Source organism: Pteronotus mesoamericanus, unplaced genomic scaffold, assembly GCF_021234165.1.
Source record: "Pteronotus mesoamericanus isolate MK-2021 breed Mesoamerican mustached bat unplaced genomic scaffold, CSHL_Meso_final contig_50, whole genome shotgun sequence".
Taxonomy (NCBI): Eukaryota; Metazoa; Chordata; class Mammalia; order Chiroptera; family Mormoopidae; genus Pteronotus; species Pteronotus mesoamericanus.
Genome location: NW_026555186.1, coordinates 22,740,334 through 22,758,537, shown reverse-complemented (window position 1 = coordinate 22,758,537; position 18,204 = coordinate 22,740,334). Strand labels below are relative to the sequence as shown.

The 18,204-nt window shown below is 38.4% G+C and overlaps 1 protein-coding gene across 5 annotated transcripts in view; it reads right to left on the bottom strand.

Annotated features, from left to right (window-relative positions):
* Positions 1-18,204, bottom strand: part of MAST4 (microtubule associated serine/threonine kinase family member 4) — a 527,956-nt gene that overhangs the window by 73,753 nt on the left and 435,999 nt on the right. For all 5 annotated transcript variants that reach the window (XM_054578437.1, XM_054578438.1, XM_054578439.1 and 2 more), the window contains one exon: positions 3,482-3,551. In XM_054578437.1, coding sequence (XP_054434412.1) covers positions 3,482-3,551 — 70 coding nt within the window. The remainder of the gene's footprint in view (positions 1-3,481; positions 3,552-18,204) is intronic.

The window sequence follows — 18,204 nt, the reverse complement described above, 5'->3', positions numbered from 1 at the left end:
CCCTACCATGATCCATTAGCTCTCCTTTCCCTCAGGTATCAATGAACTTATTTCAGATGAATGCACAATTCCAAGAAGAGTCATGTTCTTATTAGCTCTGAAGCATAAATTACATTTGCTTACTCCAGAAAACACACAACTAGAGAGATGTTTAAACAAGAATGTGCTCCGAACCTTGGGTAGCCACAAACCAGAAATTTCTGGTTCGTTAAATTATAAGAAATTTATGCCTTATAAAGTTCCCTAAGTTGTCCTTGTTTATTTATTCAAATAGAGCACAAAGGAACATTGCATTTTTCATCACCATGCCGACTACACACCAGAGGTTACTATATTGCTGTACACAGTAACTAAGAGACAATGTCCTTTTTTTTTTTCCCAAGAAAACTATCACCCAAGTGCAATTTGGATGCGACTAATAACGTTGCCTTTTCTTTGCAGTAGCTACCAATGAAATGTTATCTGAAGACAAGATGATATTCTCGCCCAAGTGTGTGTGTGTGTGTGTATAAAAAATATAGAATATGTATATTCTAATATCACTCACCAAAAATTAGATTAATATGGTATACAGAAAAGAAAGAAAGGATGAATCAAAAGTTCCCATATCAACCTATTACAACTGTATGAAAAGGAAGCAGATTTCTTTGTTTAATTGTTATAATCATCTGGGGTGATACATTTTATATTCTAGCTGAAGTTGGGCTAAGTTAATATAATTTAACCAGCTAAATTTACTCCACAGAATTCTGAAAGTAAGTAGCAGGTTGCTCTGACCACCAGGGCTCAGCAAGTGCCTTTTACCCTGAACTCAGCAGGAGATCTCTTCTACTAATTTGCTTGTGGAAATATATTCTGATATTTAACCTGGTAAATAACAACAAGGCAACTAGGAGACACACATGCCATTTATTCAGGACTCATATGTCCAATGAAAGTGAAAGCAATTTATAAATGCATAAATTTCCACAACTTCTGGGAAAGGCAGAACAAAGTTATCACCTCCATTTTACCATCAAGGAAAGAAAGTTAAGAAATCAATAATTCCATGATTGGATAGATTGTAAGTCAGCATTATAGTTGTTAGCAAAGTAAAAATATTTTTCCCTGCTTCAGACAATATTGACTATACTCCGATTCTCATTTTCATTCTTTTATCTTAACTCAATATTAAAAACTTAACTAGATAATTTTACTCTCAAATATGTACTAGATAATACAGAAAGCAAGTGTGTCCCACCATATTTCCCAGTCCAAAATTAAACTATTATATTACAGAGGGTGTCTGCTGGGGGAGCGTGAGCTATCACATGGGGCAGGATCAGGAAAGATTAATAATCTGACCTTTAACACTTCACCCAAGCATAATTTTACAAACAGGGAAATCTCTCCTCTGTCGGACCAAATAATAAAATGTGGAAGTCTCAAAATGACATTCCTTCTTAGGCTCAGGAATTCATACCAAATGGAAGCAAATGGGAGAGCCATGAGTGGAATTTCCATGTTCCCTAATGAAAATCAGCTTTAAAATGCAAGAGAGGCCCTTTATAAATCAAAATATGCCAATTTGAGTTTTCATAGCAAACACAGGGTTCTATTTACTTGAATAAAAGTTTAAAAAGATGATCACTCATGTCCTAATCTAAGTTAATACTTTTTGAAGAGTGTGGAGGGAGTTCCATCTGGAAATTCATGCAAAATGAACTACAGGTCTCCTGTGATAATCTTCTGTCACGCTTTATGGTTTATTTCTCAAAAATTAACATGCCTGGGGGTTTGTGTATTTTTTTAATAGCAAAGAAACTAGATTCATCTGTCTTCCAGTCACCCACTTAATTATTAGATTCTCTTCATTTTCATAAATCTGGCAGGATTAAGAGGCTGTGATTTCTGTCATGTTTAAATGCATGCTCTAATGAGATTGCATTTTTCTTATTACTTAGAGTAATTGAATGCATTCCCTTTTTTTAAAAAAGAGATGTGTTTTATAGACTATGGTGGGTTCTTGTTTATCAATTTTTATAAGTTTTATTCACTTAGAAGAGTAGCGCTACCATGAATTAATATATTCATTGTACAAACACAGTCTTTGTGGAACTGGTTAATTTTCCCACTTTCTTTGCAGTGCTTAAAATGAGGAGCTAAAAAAAGTAAAAGTTGGAATGAGAGGAAATCAGTGTATGTGCCCCAAGACATTCTCTGGAGATCATGTCTTCATTCCTCTTGTGTCTCCCCAGGGTAAACACATAACATTTAAGCATACAGTGGGAGAGCATGTGATGTTTACAAGGGAATCTTAATTACAGACAAGTCTGAAAATATTGCAAACATCCTCTTCTCTGGATTTAGTAATATAAAACGCATTGCAAGCTGACGAAAGGCAGGAAGGACATTGTAGGCTTTGCTGGTTAGTAACGTGTGTTAAATCTATTCTTTCCAAACCTATCTATGTGTCTTTATGAAGCGCTATTGTAATCCACTTCGAAGTAAAGTTTCCGAAGAAAATTCAGCAAATATCTAGGACATTCAGACCATAAACTGAATTTATCCTGATTATTCAGAGACCAGGCTGCAGGGGCATTTTGTTCTCTGGGTTTTCCCCAGGTAGAGAAGGACAGGACACCCCCTATACGAGAGGTGGTGATAGCACCAAGGAAGGTGAAAGTTTGAATCCGACAGAGTAAGGTACACTAATTTTGTACATAGAACACAGGAAAGGCGGCGAGGTAGACTCCTCTAACTAGGAGACACCAGAGTAGATCTGGAGCTGAAAAGGTTCAGCATGAGCACATATGTCCCCTGTTCCTGGAGCAGCAACACTTCCTCTTGACTCAAGGGCTCCATTAAACACATTGTATCTCTGATATTTGGTGCCCAATTCTAACTGCAATAGGAAGAAAAAACATACAACTTCCTGTAGTTCATGCAGGGAGGGCTTTATCTCAGGGAGATCAATAAATTGCTGGCTTGATATTCTTACGTAAAGGGATGCCTTAGAGTTTATACCTGTGATCCCCCAAAAAGTGACCTTTACTTTAAAAAAAGTGCATTTCAAAACAACAACTGTAAAATATTGCACCAGAACACATAATATGAATCAAGTCCTCATACTCCAAGCTCGGGGAAATTCACAAAAAATCTGCTGAGCACAAAGCATGCCTAAGGCACAGGACTAGGCATGGGGCAAAGAGGTGGGAATGGTCCCTTCCTGCTGTCACTGGGATCCCACCATCAGCAACGGCCGAAGAGCGGGAGAGACAACTCTAACACGAGGCAGAAATCATTACTAAAACTGTTAAAGAGTGTTATAACAAAGTTCTGCGATGGCCTAACGCTGTCAGAGAAGGCCCTATATGGTACCAAGCAGGACTTCACAAGGCGGAAGGCAAGGGAGTAAGGGGGTTTAGGGGAAAGCTGCGGGGGGGGAGGGGCGCGGTTCTCCGCATAACATTTTATTATTCAACTCACAAGAAATCCTTACCTCCGTGCGAATGAAAAGTGGGCTGAGGCACTGGGGGAGAAGTTTCTTGGGCTATCTTGCGGGCTATTGCCTGTAGAGAGAAAGAAGGAAGTAATTTACAACATGGTTTTGTTTTTGTATCATTATCCACATCCAGAATTTTCTTCTCTTTAGTAGTAAGTTTCTGTATACTTTCGTATAAGGTCCATCCCCCATCAATGTTGTAGTTTTACCTGGAGCAGGAATTTGCGGGGAGAAGGCGGTAAGGGGACCCGAGTTTCATTCCAGGGCAGTGTTCCAAACATGCAAAATATATGAATAATTCACCTATATCACCAACCATATTTAATTACTCCACATATTTAATAATCTAAATCTTTCAGTCCTATAGAGCAATGGATACACAAATGTTTTGGTTTTGACCCTTCCAGATATGCACGGTCATTTCGAACAGCAGGAGGGATGCAGAAGCGCGGGCTGCAGCAGGGCCGTGAGGGACGGCCTTTCTGTTGCAGGGAGGTAGCCTTAGTGTTTTTTCCTTACAGTAGACTGAATAAAAGTCTTAGTTCTTGAAAATAAATCCTCACATTCCCTAGTACATATTTTAATGGTGGATGGATATGTTAGAACTAGTCATAGAATAATTAGTTCAGACCTACTTCTCAAATAACCTAGATCTATCTCAGCACAGCCAAAGTGTCCCAGTAGCATTCATCTTTCTCAAAACTTTTAAAAATATTGTATTTATTGATGTGTGTGTGTGTGTGTGTGTGTGTGAGAGAGAGAGAGAGAGAGAGAGAGAGAGAGAGAGAGATTAATCTTTGTTGTTCCACTATTTATGCATTCATTGGTTGCTTCTCGCATGTGCCCTGACTGGAGATCGAACACGCAACCTTGGCATATCTAGAGAACACTCAAACCAACTGAGCTACCTGGTCAAGGCTATCAGTAGTTTCTTCAACAGAGACTTCTGCTCCTAAGCAGCTTGGTTGCGACTGGCCAGGCAGCCTTTAAAAGCCACAGTCATACAAAGACTGGCAGAGGGTGCGCTCCCCAAGTACGTTTGAGGCGAACAGGGCAAGGATTGCTCACTGTAAGGAGAACGGCTCCTTGGGGGCTTGTTAGAACCCTCAACCAGCTGCTGATCATTGAGAGCGCTTGGCAGGCAGCTGGTGTGGGGAAGTTCAGGACACTCCAGACCACCCTTTTTTCCCTCTGCATGTTTAATTAGATTGGCAGAATTAGCTCAGGACCCGATGGGACTGTAGCTGGTTTCAATAAGAAAGTGAGGAAGGCTGCAAACGAATCCTGTTAAGTTCTTGAAACATGGAAAATAATCAGGAAGATATTATTAATCCTTAACAGCAAGCCAGTTGCCACGTTACTGATTTTGTAACAGATGTGACCATTGTAATTAGGTGTAAGGAACACAAGACTGCACTTTAAAGTCAGTACCTAGCTGTAAAGGTAAACAATTTATTACCTCTGTGCAAAAAGAATAGACATTAAAGAGGATTAGTGTTTCCTTGAGGGCTTCTGGACTGGCTATTCCTCCAGTGAAATTTTTCAATTAAGGGTGCAAATTTAATAGTGATGTCTTCAACAGATGCCATTAACTTTATGACAGATAGCACAATTAAAGCCATTTAAGAGAAAAGTACTGAAAAGCCTTCCCCCTCCTTTTTTTTTTTTTTTTTTTTTTTTTTGTGGATAGAGAATCAAGAAACATTTTCCCTCTGCTGCAGTCAAATTTATCATGCCGCTGCATCTGTTGCTCGTTGGGCCCCTGGAGAAACGGATTCTGCTTTTGCCATCCTGTAAGCCAGAACTGTTTTTGTCCATTTATCTACGTGGCTAAATTAAGTGCTTTCAACTTCTCTCAACACCTTTCATTCCCCTCAGTCCCCCTCCCCCAATGTAGCTTGTACATCACTCTTCGTGTTCCTTAAAAGGTCTCAGTGATTTCAGGATGGGTAAAATTTTTGTTTGTTTTAAAGGGAAACAAATCTACTGCCAGAAATTTTCATGTGACTTTTGTTTTTTATTTGGGAAAAAATGTTTACTTTGTTCACACCCCATATAGAGCAAACTACCACTAAATTATTAGGAGAAAAAAAATGATTGTTTGAAGCCAAAGCATTTTCAGAACAATCCCCACTGCCCTATTCACTTAGAATAAATAATAAGGCCAATGAAACGTGTCACCAACTCTTAGCCCTGTGTTCTTTGTAAAGAAAGCTCTGTATCTGGAGATTATATGAGATCAACCAGAATGACGAGAGAGTGCTTATTGAATATATTTAAGAGTCTAAAGGAGGGAAAAACAGAGAATTAGCTTAAAACCCTTCTCATGTTTGGGGATTTTAATGAGTAGTCCCTAGGAAGTCATGTAACATCTTGTAATACATGGTAACCCATCACTTGGAAACTGAATGAGCAGAGATGGAGATACAGAGGTAGATTAATTTAACACTGTTTTAAAAAAAAATTCAAGGCTACCATCAACCATTTCTGATCTTCAGGTTCTGCCTTTCCATCTTGTGCTGCCTTTCCGGGCCCGTTCATTGAAAAGGTTCCCCATTTCTTCTGATGAACCCCTACATTTCTGGAAAACCCAAATTCCCACATCTTCAGTTCAAGACCTGTATTGTCTTACTAACCACAGATCTTCTTGTTTCCTGTCAGACTGACACACATACACACATCCCCCACATTACCACAAAGGCTCTCAAGTGTAGCGCGCTATCAGAGAAAATGAGGGTTTTGTGAACTAGGATACCTGATCATTCCTTAAGGAGAAGAGACTGTAGAGTAGTTTGAGGGCAGCTCAGCAAACTCGAGGTAAGAGAAGAAGTAGAAGGACTTCAGGAAAGGACAGAAACAATCCAAACACAGCAGGGCAATGCTGAAGAGACAAGCTCCCGGGACGCCTAGAATTCAGACTGGTAAAACCAGCAAGGTGTCCACTCGGTTTACTGGCACTAGCTAGTTCACAGTCTGAGGAGACGTTAGGAGAAAAGAGAGAGATGCTAGAGATTTTAACCTGGCATGAGCGCGCCGGGTGGGTGAGCAAAGGAAAGGCTGAGGAGGAAGAGCTAGATTAACTCATGGAAAGCCAATAGAAAAATTATTTGGTGACCAAACCAAGTATCATTTGGTCACGGATTACAAATGACCCACGTTTCCAATGTGGGTAGATTGGGCTGCCCCACCGACTGAGGTTTTTGAGAGAAGTGGGGTGGGGGGTGGTCACAGAGGAAAAGGGGAGATGAATATTCTGCAGATTTTTGTGTCATTTATTACAAAAGTTCCTCAAATTTTCTTTGGGAGAACTAACAAGGTTAGCAGAATAGATAGATAGAAGTCAATCTGTGAAGTCTTTTGTTCTCATTTAAAATAAACATTTCATTTCTAGTTTATGTACTCTGCCTTTGAAGACTTAGGGACACTAGTAATATATACAGTGATGAAAACAACAACCAATTTAGAAGAGATCAAATTATAAAGCACGTCTTCTACATTCTTAACTCAGAGAGATGAGGACCAGACTGCTGTGGATGAGCACAGAACAGCCCCAGGATGAGAAAGCAAGACCGATTGAAACCAAAGTCCTATACATGACCTTCACTCCTCACAGCACTGCTCTCTGAATTCATCCCCACATCTGCAGAGCAATACCTGCGAGACTTTCAAATGAAAACTGGTGCCAGTTAATTCTCTGCCCATATGTGCTGCACTTGCTTATAACTCAAATCCTGCTGCTCCCAGGGATTTGCTGACTCTTGGATGTTTGAATGCTAGGACACTTTATAGACTGCCGGTATTACTGCGGCTGTTTCTGACCTGGTAAAGGAAACCGTAGTAGTGGTCAGGTGTTGGGTAGGTAATTAGCTCCATAGTCCCTAGGGAGAACTAGCAAGGCTAATAAACAAGCAGTATATCAAAATGGTATGTTACCTAATGGGACTGCACAGGGTGCCTCATTTTAGAGGCAGTTATTGTAAAGACAGTGATTTCCAGATTAATTAAACTGTTTGATTGCTTTGTAATTAGGTTGGAGAAGTCCTGTGTCTTCACCGCAGAGAAACAAGCTGCAAATCTTTTTAAAAGGCATATGCTGTTCCCACTATAGATTATTAATGTGCTTTTAATAGCTGTCTGTTCGCAAAATGATAGTTTCTGGTTGCCTTGATTTTCTATCAGGACTAAGGGAATCCAAGAATTAATGATAATTGCCAGTTGAAACTCCTAGTGGATCAAAAAGTAAGCCCCCATTTGCATCCTTGTTGTTATTACTTGACGATCTGCCTAAATGATTTGTGATGTTTTAAACCATCACAATCAGTGCTGTGTTTCTTATTGCTTTGTAGGAGATTCTCGGCAATGAACTGACACTCCTTAAAAACCTCCAGTCCTAACTTCACGCAGTCAAACCTAGGATCCTCTTACAAGACGAATGCCAGCAGAAAAAGTGGGCAACGGAACAGTTACATGGAAACGTCAGGCTGAGTGAGCCTGGAACAATAACAGTTCAAATCACCTGAGAAGTTTGCCTACCAGCCCCGGCTGCCACAAGAGAGCTAGAAATCCTTCTTTCACTTAGACAGCTGTCTCAGAAGCTGGCTCCTCTCCAGAAATAATTTCAGAATATTAATTAAACCTGGACAGCTGTTTAGACTCTAAGTGGACAGAGAAAAACCTTGACTGGCCTTCAGTGGAACTGTCTCTGGGTGAGCTGTGAGGTACCAGTATTCACAGCAGGCCAATGAAGAGAAGGGGGCTCATATGCTTGGGTTTTCAAGTAAAGACAGCATTCAGTATAGGGGACATCTGTAATTGTGTCAACAATAAAATTTTTTTTCAAAAAAGCAAGACATTAAAAAAAAAAGATATCTACAATAAACTGGGTATTGATAAAAGCTAGAGAAAAAAAAAAAGACAGGCTTATTCACAAGGCTTATTTACAATGAACCAAACAGCTTTCTTAAAATCTGGGCTCCCTGAACCTCTTTTGGTTTTCCCCATCCCCTGATTACTTATTGATCCTTCGAGAGGCAGCACCACTACTCACTGCCATCTGACTGATTCATTCAACGAATATTTATCAACTCTCCCTCCATCACATAGAAGGGAATGATAAGATTTGATTTACATTTTAAAAAGATCCCTCTAGCTGTTCTGTGGCTAGTGGGCTCTAAGCAGAAAAGAATGGAAGGGAGGTCAGTTAGGAGACTCCCAGCACAGACAAGGTAAGAGATGGTGTTTTGAACAGGGTGACTGTAGATCTCAGGTATATTCTGGCTGTAGAGCCAATAGGATTTGCTGAAAAAGTCAGATTTAGTGGAATCATAGAGGAAAGAGAGGAGACAAAAATGACTCCTAGATTTGAAGACTTAAGCAAATGGGTAGACAGTGAATTAATTGAAATGGGGAAGACTGAGGGAGGATAGGGTTTGGGAGTGGGAAAGAGAAGAGCAAAACTTGAATATCTGGGTAGGCGTTAGACTCTTTTACACAGGGAGGCACCACCTCAAATAATTTCAAATATGTTAAAATGTATTTATAGTCCATATTGTATGCAATTATATATAATAATGTTATACTATATTGCAATTCTCATATGTAACATTTATATTATTTAATTAAACATTTAAAAATTGTTATAGTTTTCATTGCACTTCAGAGAAAGTAACAGAATTTCAGCTCACATTATTCAGTGCCTAATATATTTAATAGCCCTGGTCAGTTTCAGACACTCAGACTAGTCAGTGCTAGACGGGGGTTTATAGAGAAGAAAAATTCTATAGGCTAAATACCGAAGTTTGTGTAATGACAATTCCAGTCATTCTGTCTCCTGTCACCATAACAAAAACTGAATGAAATATAATGACATATATACTATACTCCATTTTTCTCTTCCTTCCACTAACTTATAATTCTAAAATGCTGGTGAGGGATAAATCCTGGTTATATGTGTAGACACACAAAAAGTGTATTTTGATTTCCCAGTGCCTAACCCAGTACCTGTTATATAGTAAACTAGAAATATATTGGTTTTTCTAATTAATAATTATGTATTAAGTTCTGTTTTATGCACAGAGTTTTGAACTACCTGGTAGGACAGATTAAATAGGCAAACAAGACCGAAAATCCTAAAAATCTACTGACAGAAGCAGGTCTGTACATGGCCAACTCTAGATTCCTCTTGTGAAACCAATTCTAGATTCTAATTCATGTGAAAAAGAATTTTTAAACCAATGCCCTTCAATGTTTCAAAATTACTTACTAAAAATCTCAGTGATAATACCATGCAGAGAATGTACTGTGTCATAACAGACTCTTAACTGTGCATGTAATGTTTTCTAAGGAATGGCTGATGAGGTTATAGGGTGAAAAGCACGTCGGGAGCGAAGGAGGTTTCCAATAACAGGTCAATTTCCATGCCATATGACTCTCCTATATGCTTACTGTCCCCACGCCATGAAGCCCCTCCTCTGGAATCTGTGTGCTGTGTTTGAAACGTTGTGGCACTGACACGAATCCCTCAGAGACGTGTTATAATGGGTTCTGGAGAATGTTTTAGCTTTTCGTTGACCCTACCTGATTACTCTGAATTGGTGTCACATCTCAAGGTGATCCCGGGTAAAGACTGGCGAATGTCACGAGTGATGAAGAAAGTTGATTTTTAGTTGTATGTTTTCTTCCCATCTGCAGTAATTCATCTTTTCAGTAACAGGGAGGAGATTACATTTAGCCTTTGCTCAAAGCTATTGCGTTGCAATGGTAAGGTCAAGGAAGGGGAGGTAAGAACATAGCCACTCTGACAGTAGTTTCATGCAATTTTATGAAATTTGATATATTCTATTACTTAGATAATTAGTCTCCAAACCTGGATAAAATATTGAGTTAAGGAATACAACCTGTAGAATAAATGTTTTTTCTTTTCTGTCTTGCATGAAGAAATTTCAATTTTTTAACATAATTAGATATAAAGAATTTCCCTTTTACCTAGAAGAGGGGTGAATGCTATCAGGAAATTGGTTCTTCTCCGACTGTTTGTTTCAACTGCTGAGTAATTTCTAGTCAAAGAGGAAATATTTAAATGATATGCCACACATCCATATAACTTGCATATAATGCAATTTAAATGTATCCTCTATTATAAACCTCTTCCTTTTAGCTCCTCTTTGTTAAAAAAAAATACTAAATTTAAAGCAGTCTCACTTAACGAATGGTAAATATTCCTTTCACCTCTAGTACAGAGGAATTCAACCTGAAAGAAGCAAAATATGTGTATTTTTTTCTTTTAAATTGTTAATCATTTTTTCAGTTTCTAAAGCCAGAAATATGTTCAGATTTACAAGAATCAAAGACACTCAATTCTATTGCTTTATAATGAAAGAGTATGTAATGGGCCAAGTATCTAACAAGCCCGAGCTCTGTCTTTGTTTCCATAAACCATACAGATCTTGAGAAGGGTCCTGAAACTTTTTCCTCTCATGTTTTTCTCTTACTTTCCTTTTCCATTTACTTTGATAAACATTTCTCAATCTGGGGTGCATAGGAGTCACTTGGGAAACTTTAAAAATGCTGGTGGCCAGCCCTTGCTTCCCCCGTTTTACATGAAGTGATTCTAATTCACTCTAATCACTTAGAGTTTCCTTGTAGGCTGTAAATCAACTCCAAAACTTCCACTTGCCCTTACAGCCCTTAACTAGGAAGTCTTGGATTTTTTCTCTTCCCTATTCCCTTTTAAAACTCACTTTCCCTCTTTCTTGTCTCAGTTATACTAGTTCAATGCTCCTTTTATACATTCACTTCACTCTGACTTCCAAGTATTCTCAAAACAGAATAAAGAACTGAGATCTCTTCCTTATCCACCTAAACAAATACCTTCCTACCATGTCAACACTCTGGAATTCCCACCTGCCCACAGGTGCCCTCTTAGCTTAATCAAGTAAGTTATTACATGTACCATACCCAAGTCAAATAGCTACTCTCCTCTAAACTCAATTATTTCCACAATTTCTCCCTTCTCTAAATCAGGAACATCCCTAATCTAAGTAGGGTATTATTCCCGTGTTCCTGGATTGAGATTAAAGTCTCTGTAAAAGGAAACAGGAAATAAAACCTTCATAAATTACAGTCTTGTTTATATGTTTATTGTCAACTTTAATCATTTGATTGTTCAAAGTTGAAACATCAGTTTTCATTTTATTCAATACCTACCAGTAAATGAATGAGACATTTGACTTAAAATTGCACCGCTCGTGCTTTCTTTTTTTTCATAGACAGATTGCCTGTTACTTGGTCCATGCAATATTAAAACATTTAAAATTATTATGACAGTTGAAATCAAGGCATGGGTTTCAATTTAACATGTGGTTATCAGAAGCAAATATAAGATCACTCTATTTTAGTCATTCCTCTTTGCAGAAAATACCCGTATTAGGGACATGTCCATTCACGGTTCTATTCTATTTAGGTTCTATACATGTAACTGTGATATTTTTAGCATAGAATGCTAAGTTATCAATGGGCAGTTGGGTGAAGGAAACTTGTTTCAAACCACATGGTACCCTGAGATACTGTATGCACAAATGCTGACCTTCAGAGAGTCACTACCTTAAGGAGCCACCGTTATTAATTACAGTGTGTTAAACCCTTCAGATATATTGGGATATATTCAGGCAGGGTAAAAAAAGTTGTGATTACTCTTTCAAAAAGCAGTAGGCCCTCAGAATGAAATAAGTATATAGTAGGCACATAATTTGGCATATAAAATACTTTGACAAATACTTATCTTTCTTAAATCTAAGATCTGACCATGTAAAACTACAAGGAAAAAAAAGAGGGGAAAAATCTCCTCAATACTGGTCTTGGGAATTATTTTCTGGATATGATGCTGAATGTGTAAGCATCTAAAGCAAAAATAAACAAGTGGAGCTACATCAAGCAGTTAACAGCATGAAACAGCAAGCCACCAAATGGGAGAAAATACCTGCAAACCATGTATCTGATAAAGAGTTAATATCTGAAATATATAAGGAACTCATATAACTCAATAGAAAAATAATAACAAAAATGGGCAAAGAATTTTAATAGTTTTTTTCCCAAAGAAGACATACACATGGCCAACAGATCTATGAAAAGATGCTCAACATAATGAATTATCAGGGAAATTTGAATCAAAACCACAATCAGTATCACTTCACACCTGTTAGATGGCTATGATCAAAAGGACTGGGTACAAATCTGTAGTCATATGTCACATTACAATACAATAGTCTATGGAACATAAGAAAAAATAAAATAAACTCCAACGGTCAAGTCACACTTCAGTCAAATTAAATTAGAATGGGGATGGAGGTGGGGAAGGCATTATTTTTAAAGCTTCCCAGGTGATTCCCATGTGCATTCAAGTCGGAGAAATGCTGCTTTAGATTCTGCTAAAGAAGGTGAATTTTACAGATTAAGTTGTTCTCTAACTTTACTATGTATCAAAATCCCCTGGGGAGCTTTAAAAAGCAATATACTAATGCCAGGCCAGACACTTGAAGTTTCTGATTTAATTGGTCTGGGACCTGAGTTGGGTCCCCCCTCCCCCTCCAGTGATTCTTATGTGCAGCCAGGCTTCAGAGCCTGCAGTAATTCTCAGCTGCAGAGTGCAGCAGAATCACTGGGAGGATCTGTTAGACCACAGGTTACTGGGCACCCCCTGATCGTTAATTAATAGGTCTGGAGGGGAGCCTGAGAGTTTACATTTCCAACCAGTCTCCTGGTGCTCCTGGTGCTCCTGCTGGTCCGGGGATCGCACTCTGGGAACCATCACACACGTGTGTGCCGTGACAAACCACCGGATGCCTTTCTTTAGTTGAAGGACATAATTAATAAGTAAGTTCTTGTCTTTACAAAAATAGCTGCAGTGTAGAAGAGAGATTTGATGAAGGTGGCACAGGCGGTGGGAGTTTGTACAAAGTGGGGGCCCTGTTCTCATTCTACTGCAAAAGCCCAGAACGAGGGGCTGGGGACAGGAGCCAGGTGCGAAACACATCCGCAGGAAAGTACTGCTCAACAGGGAGGGTGCGACAGAGTATGAGGCCGAGGTTGCTCGTTTGGGTGAACAGGTGGATAATGTTACTTGGTATTGGGTAGCAGGTGCTGGTGGGACATATTCAGACGGAAAAGCTCCGGTAAACAGAAGCACACATCAGTGTGCTAAGGAGAAATGTCCAGGCTCAACATACAGCTGTGGGGAAACTCAGCACATGCACGAAGCAGAAGACCTTGGTCAGAGAGTGCTTGGCACAAGTAATAGGGTGACAAAGGATGTAAACCAAGGGGTCCCCAGAGTTAAAATGCATGGGGAAACAAAAAGGAGCCAATAAGGAGGATGGAAATACAGCACGAAGTGTCATAGGAAGCAAGGGAAGAGCAATTTTCAGGAAGTAGGAAATGTTTCTTGGTATCAGATCCTGTGGGGTGCTTGGGGTGAATGCAAAGAAGTCACTGGGTGGGCCACTGGGGTGGGCGTGGTTTACTCAATGGACAGCAGGCCAAAGTCACTCCTGAGTAGTCGTCAGTGAATCTCGGCCAAGGTTGGGCCTGAGGTGGTTTCCAAGGGCACTGAAAAAGGAATTGCCAGCTGTTTTGCTGGGACACAAAATAAAGATGATGCAGAACAATAGCTGCATTTGATTATTTGTTTAATCAAGTTATAACTTTAAAAGTAAGAAATTTCAAATGTTATAATAGCTAATCATTTCATAGAATGACTTAAAAACCTAATATTAAAAATGCACTGTCAGGTGGAAAATGAACAAGATAATGACTCAGTGAGGGCTTAGTTTTTACATTTTATTTTTTATTTATTGATATTGGGGGGAGGGAGAGGAAGGTGGGGAGAGAGACGTTGATTTATCGTTCCACTTATTTTTTATATATTTTTAAATCCTCACCCAAGGATATGCTTATTGATTTTAGAGAGGGAGGAATGGAGAGAGACGGGGGGGGGGGGAGAGAGAGAGACAGACAGACAGACAGACAGACACACGGAGAAAGAGAAACAGCAATGCAAGAGAAAAACATTGATTGGTTGCCTCCCGCATGCACCTGACCCGAGACCAAACCCACAACATAGCTATGCACCCTGACCAGAGATCGAACCTGCAACTTTTTGGTGTACCGGACAATGTTCCAACCAACCTAGCCACAAGGCCAGGGCCAGGCATTGTTCCACCTACTGATACATTCATTGGTTGCATCCTGTATGTGCCCTGACCAAAAATTGAACCCGCAGCTTTGGCATATAGGGGCCATAGCCAGTTTTTACATTTTATGAAATGAAGCCACAGCAAAACAAAATGTTGATGGTCCCCCTACAGGATAGATGCTTTACAATCTGGATTCTTAGCACAGAACACTTTTACCTAGGACATTTTTAACTAACATCTTTTTTTTTCTATCAAAAAAATAAAGGCAAACGTTCTACTAAGTAGTTTTGTAATGTTTTCCAACACCAATTATTCAGAACAAAAAGTGAAAAAGATCTTTATTCAGCAATATATTCTGTAACACTCCAATCTTCACACAGATCCCCCTCTACCCTGCGGGAGACTCACGCTTTCCTAGGTGATGCTGGTTAGAGGATAGGAGCCTGTGCCCACTGCACCACGGGGCTGACAAAGGGTAAATCAGAGTGAGGGGTAACTTTTGTACTGTGACTACCAAATGGAAAATGCTAAACATAAAACTGTTTAACTGCTTTAAACTGGAGGCAGATGGTGAAGGTGGAAGCAATGTGCACATGAGATTTAGCTGGTGTAATGTTTAAAATCCATAGAAAAGGAACTGCTCACTTTTGAAATAACTTAAAAACTTAATTCTAAAGCTAACACATACTCATGGTGAAGGACTTAGAAAATACATTAAACTATAAAAATGAAATTGATAATCCTACTAATGTAACATTGCGGTATTTTTCTTCAGTCTACTTTTTGATAGTATGTACATGTATATACAAATCACACTTTTAAACAGGACCATAAACCATATTCAGTTTTTGTATCCTGCTCTTAATAGTTAAGCTGTAATGGTAATTTTCCTATGCTATTAAAATTTTTTAATGTGATGATTTTTTAATGGCCACAAATTACTCATTATATAGATGGATTAAAATTTAACCATCACTCTCCCTACTATTTAAGGTTTAGGTTGTTTCCAATTTTGTACTATTACAAATAATGCTGCATTTAATATCCTGAAATACATATTTCTGAGCACTTTCTGGTTATTTCCTTAAATTATATTTTGTAAAATACAACTAATGGTTCAAGTAATATGAACTATTTTCAGGGTTTTTGACATAAAGCATCACCATGCTTACTAAAAAGACTGTCAATTTACAATAATATACTTAGAATACCCATCTCACTATACCATCACCAAAAATTACTATTACTGGGTGTGTGTTTAATATTTTGCAAGTCAGGTGAAAACTGGTATTTCATTATTGTGATTTGCATTTATTTTATCAGTGAGAGATTAAACTTTCATTTGTTTGCTTGCCATTTCTACTTCTTTTGGTGAGCTGTCTGTTCTTGTCCCTTGCCTATTTATTCAGTGAGGCATTAGAACTTTTTCTTACATTCATTAATAAAAGAGCTCTTTTTTACTTAATAATTTTAAACTTCTGCCCACATATTTATTGCAGATATTTTCTCAGCCATTTGTTAGTGTCTTAATTTTGTTTATGGCATTTTTAAGTTACAGAATTTTAAACTCTTAATATGCTCTTATTATCAATCTTTTCCTTAGTAATTTCTTCCACTTTTTCATGCTCAGAAATTATTTCCCCAACCTAAGCACATTAAATATTCAACCAGATATTAATTTTACTTTTTAGGGTTTAATTTTTACAGGTAATTTAAAATCCATGTGAAAATCATTTTAATATACAGCATGAAGAAAGCTTACCTTGTGTATTTCCATTTAGCTAGCCAATTTTCCCAATACCATTTGCAGATTATTACTTTCTCAGTAGTGTGTGAAGTTTCCCCCTCATTTCGCCATCAATCCCAGTCAATTTTTTTTCACATGTGAGTGACTGCTGGCATTGCTATCATGTTATGATGTGTGACAACTTCAGGTAGTCAGGTCTAACTCATGGAATTTACTTGGCCAACTGTACCTACTCAGACTTCCCGATGTACACTAAGATCTCTGTCAAGTTACCACGGTGAGCATTTGCCATCTTTACGGTCGCCCAGCATCTTCTGAGCAGTCTACCTATGTAAAGAGGAATTTCCCATATTATGAGACCCGTCTCCCCAAGGTTGATGCCACCACCCTCTTTTTCAGCTTTTCCTGCAATTACGGCATAGGCGAGGCTTTGAGATTTAACTCTAAACTCAACTTGGGCTGGAAAAAGGGCAACATAAGGAAGTATGTGCCAAAGGAATCAATTTTGTGGCAAAAGGGGTGGTGGGGGCATCTCTCCTGGGGTGCAGCGGTGTCTGAGTCTCTGGAAGCCAGGGGTCAGGAGCAGCAGCAGCAGCCAGGACTTGCCTGGCCCAGTGCCAGGCTGCAGCCTGGGAGCTTCTCCAGGCCCTGTGGCCTGCAGTGCCCTGGCCCTCCTGAAAATTCTCTGCACTGCCTAACAGGCTTTAATAAATCACCCCTCTGCTTGAACTAGACAGAATGAATGAGGTGCTTGCAATGAAGGAAACAGAGTCTCACACACACATACACACACAGTTAGAATTCACTGTAATTTAATTTGGAGAAATAATATTTAGCCTTTCTCAAATGAACATGACATGTCTTTTCATTATTCAAAAATAGCTTAGCTTTCAAATAAAGTTTTGTTGTTTTGTTGTTTCTTCATAGCAAGCAAGACTCTTTTAAGTCTCTTTTCAGTTACTTCAAAGGCATGGTATTTTTATGCCCCATTTTTGAGGGGAAGTGGGGTAGGGAGAAGGGAAGGGGGAAAGAGAGTGAAATGCTAGGACAAATTGATTCCTTTCTTTATCATTTCTAACTGGTTACAGTTGGTAATATACAATAATATTAATTTCTATATATTCATCTTGTATACAATCTACTTAATGAATGCTTTCACTATTGGATATACTTGGTTATTTATATCATCTGAAAATAACAAATTTTACCACCTTTGAGTTATAGATTTTGTTTCAGTTTCATGTGCTGCTTGTCTACAAAGAATCTCTAGAACAAAGTATTCATGGGAAGAGTTTTTATTAGGATGCCTCTAGTATTTTGCTCAAGATATTGGCCATCAGTTTAAATTATATGTCTTATTATATTATGGAATTCTCTATTCATTCTCATTTTCTAAAGAATTTTTAACAGAAATGGATGTTTAATTTTATAATGTACACTTTCCACATCTATTCAGATGAACATTTGACCTATTGCTATGATGTATCAATAGTATTTATAATATTAAACCAATCAGCGTTCATGGGGTAAACCTCAATATTTTCCAATAAATAATTCTTATAGTGTTCTATTAAATTTTTTTACATTAAATTTTGATCTTTAATGCATCAAAGCACATGCACTTATTTTAAAAGTCAAGTTGTTTTCTATAGATTAAACTACCAGGCCTCCTAATTTTAACATTGATAAAGTGATGTGGGTTGGTAGTTTTCATACACAGTGCTGTATAATTTTTTTCTGAGACATACAAGAAAATCACTATTTTTTCCATAGTAATAAGTTAT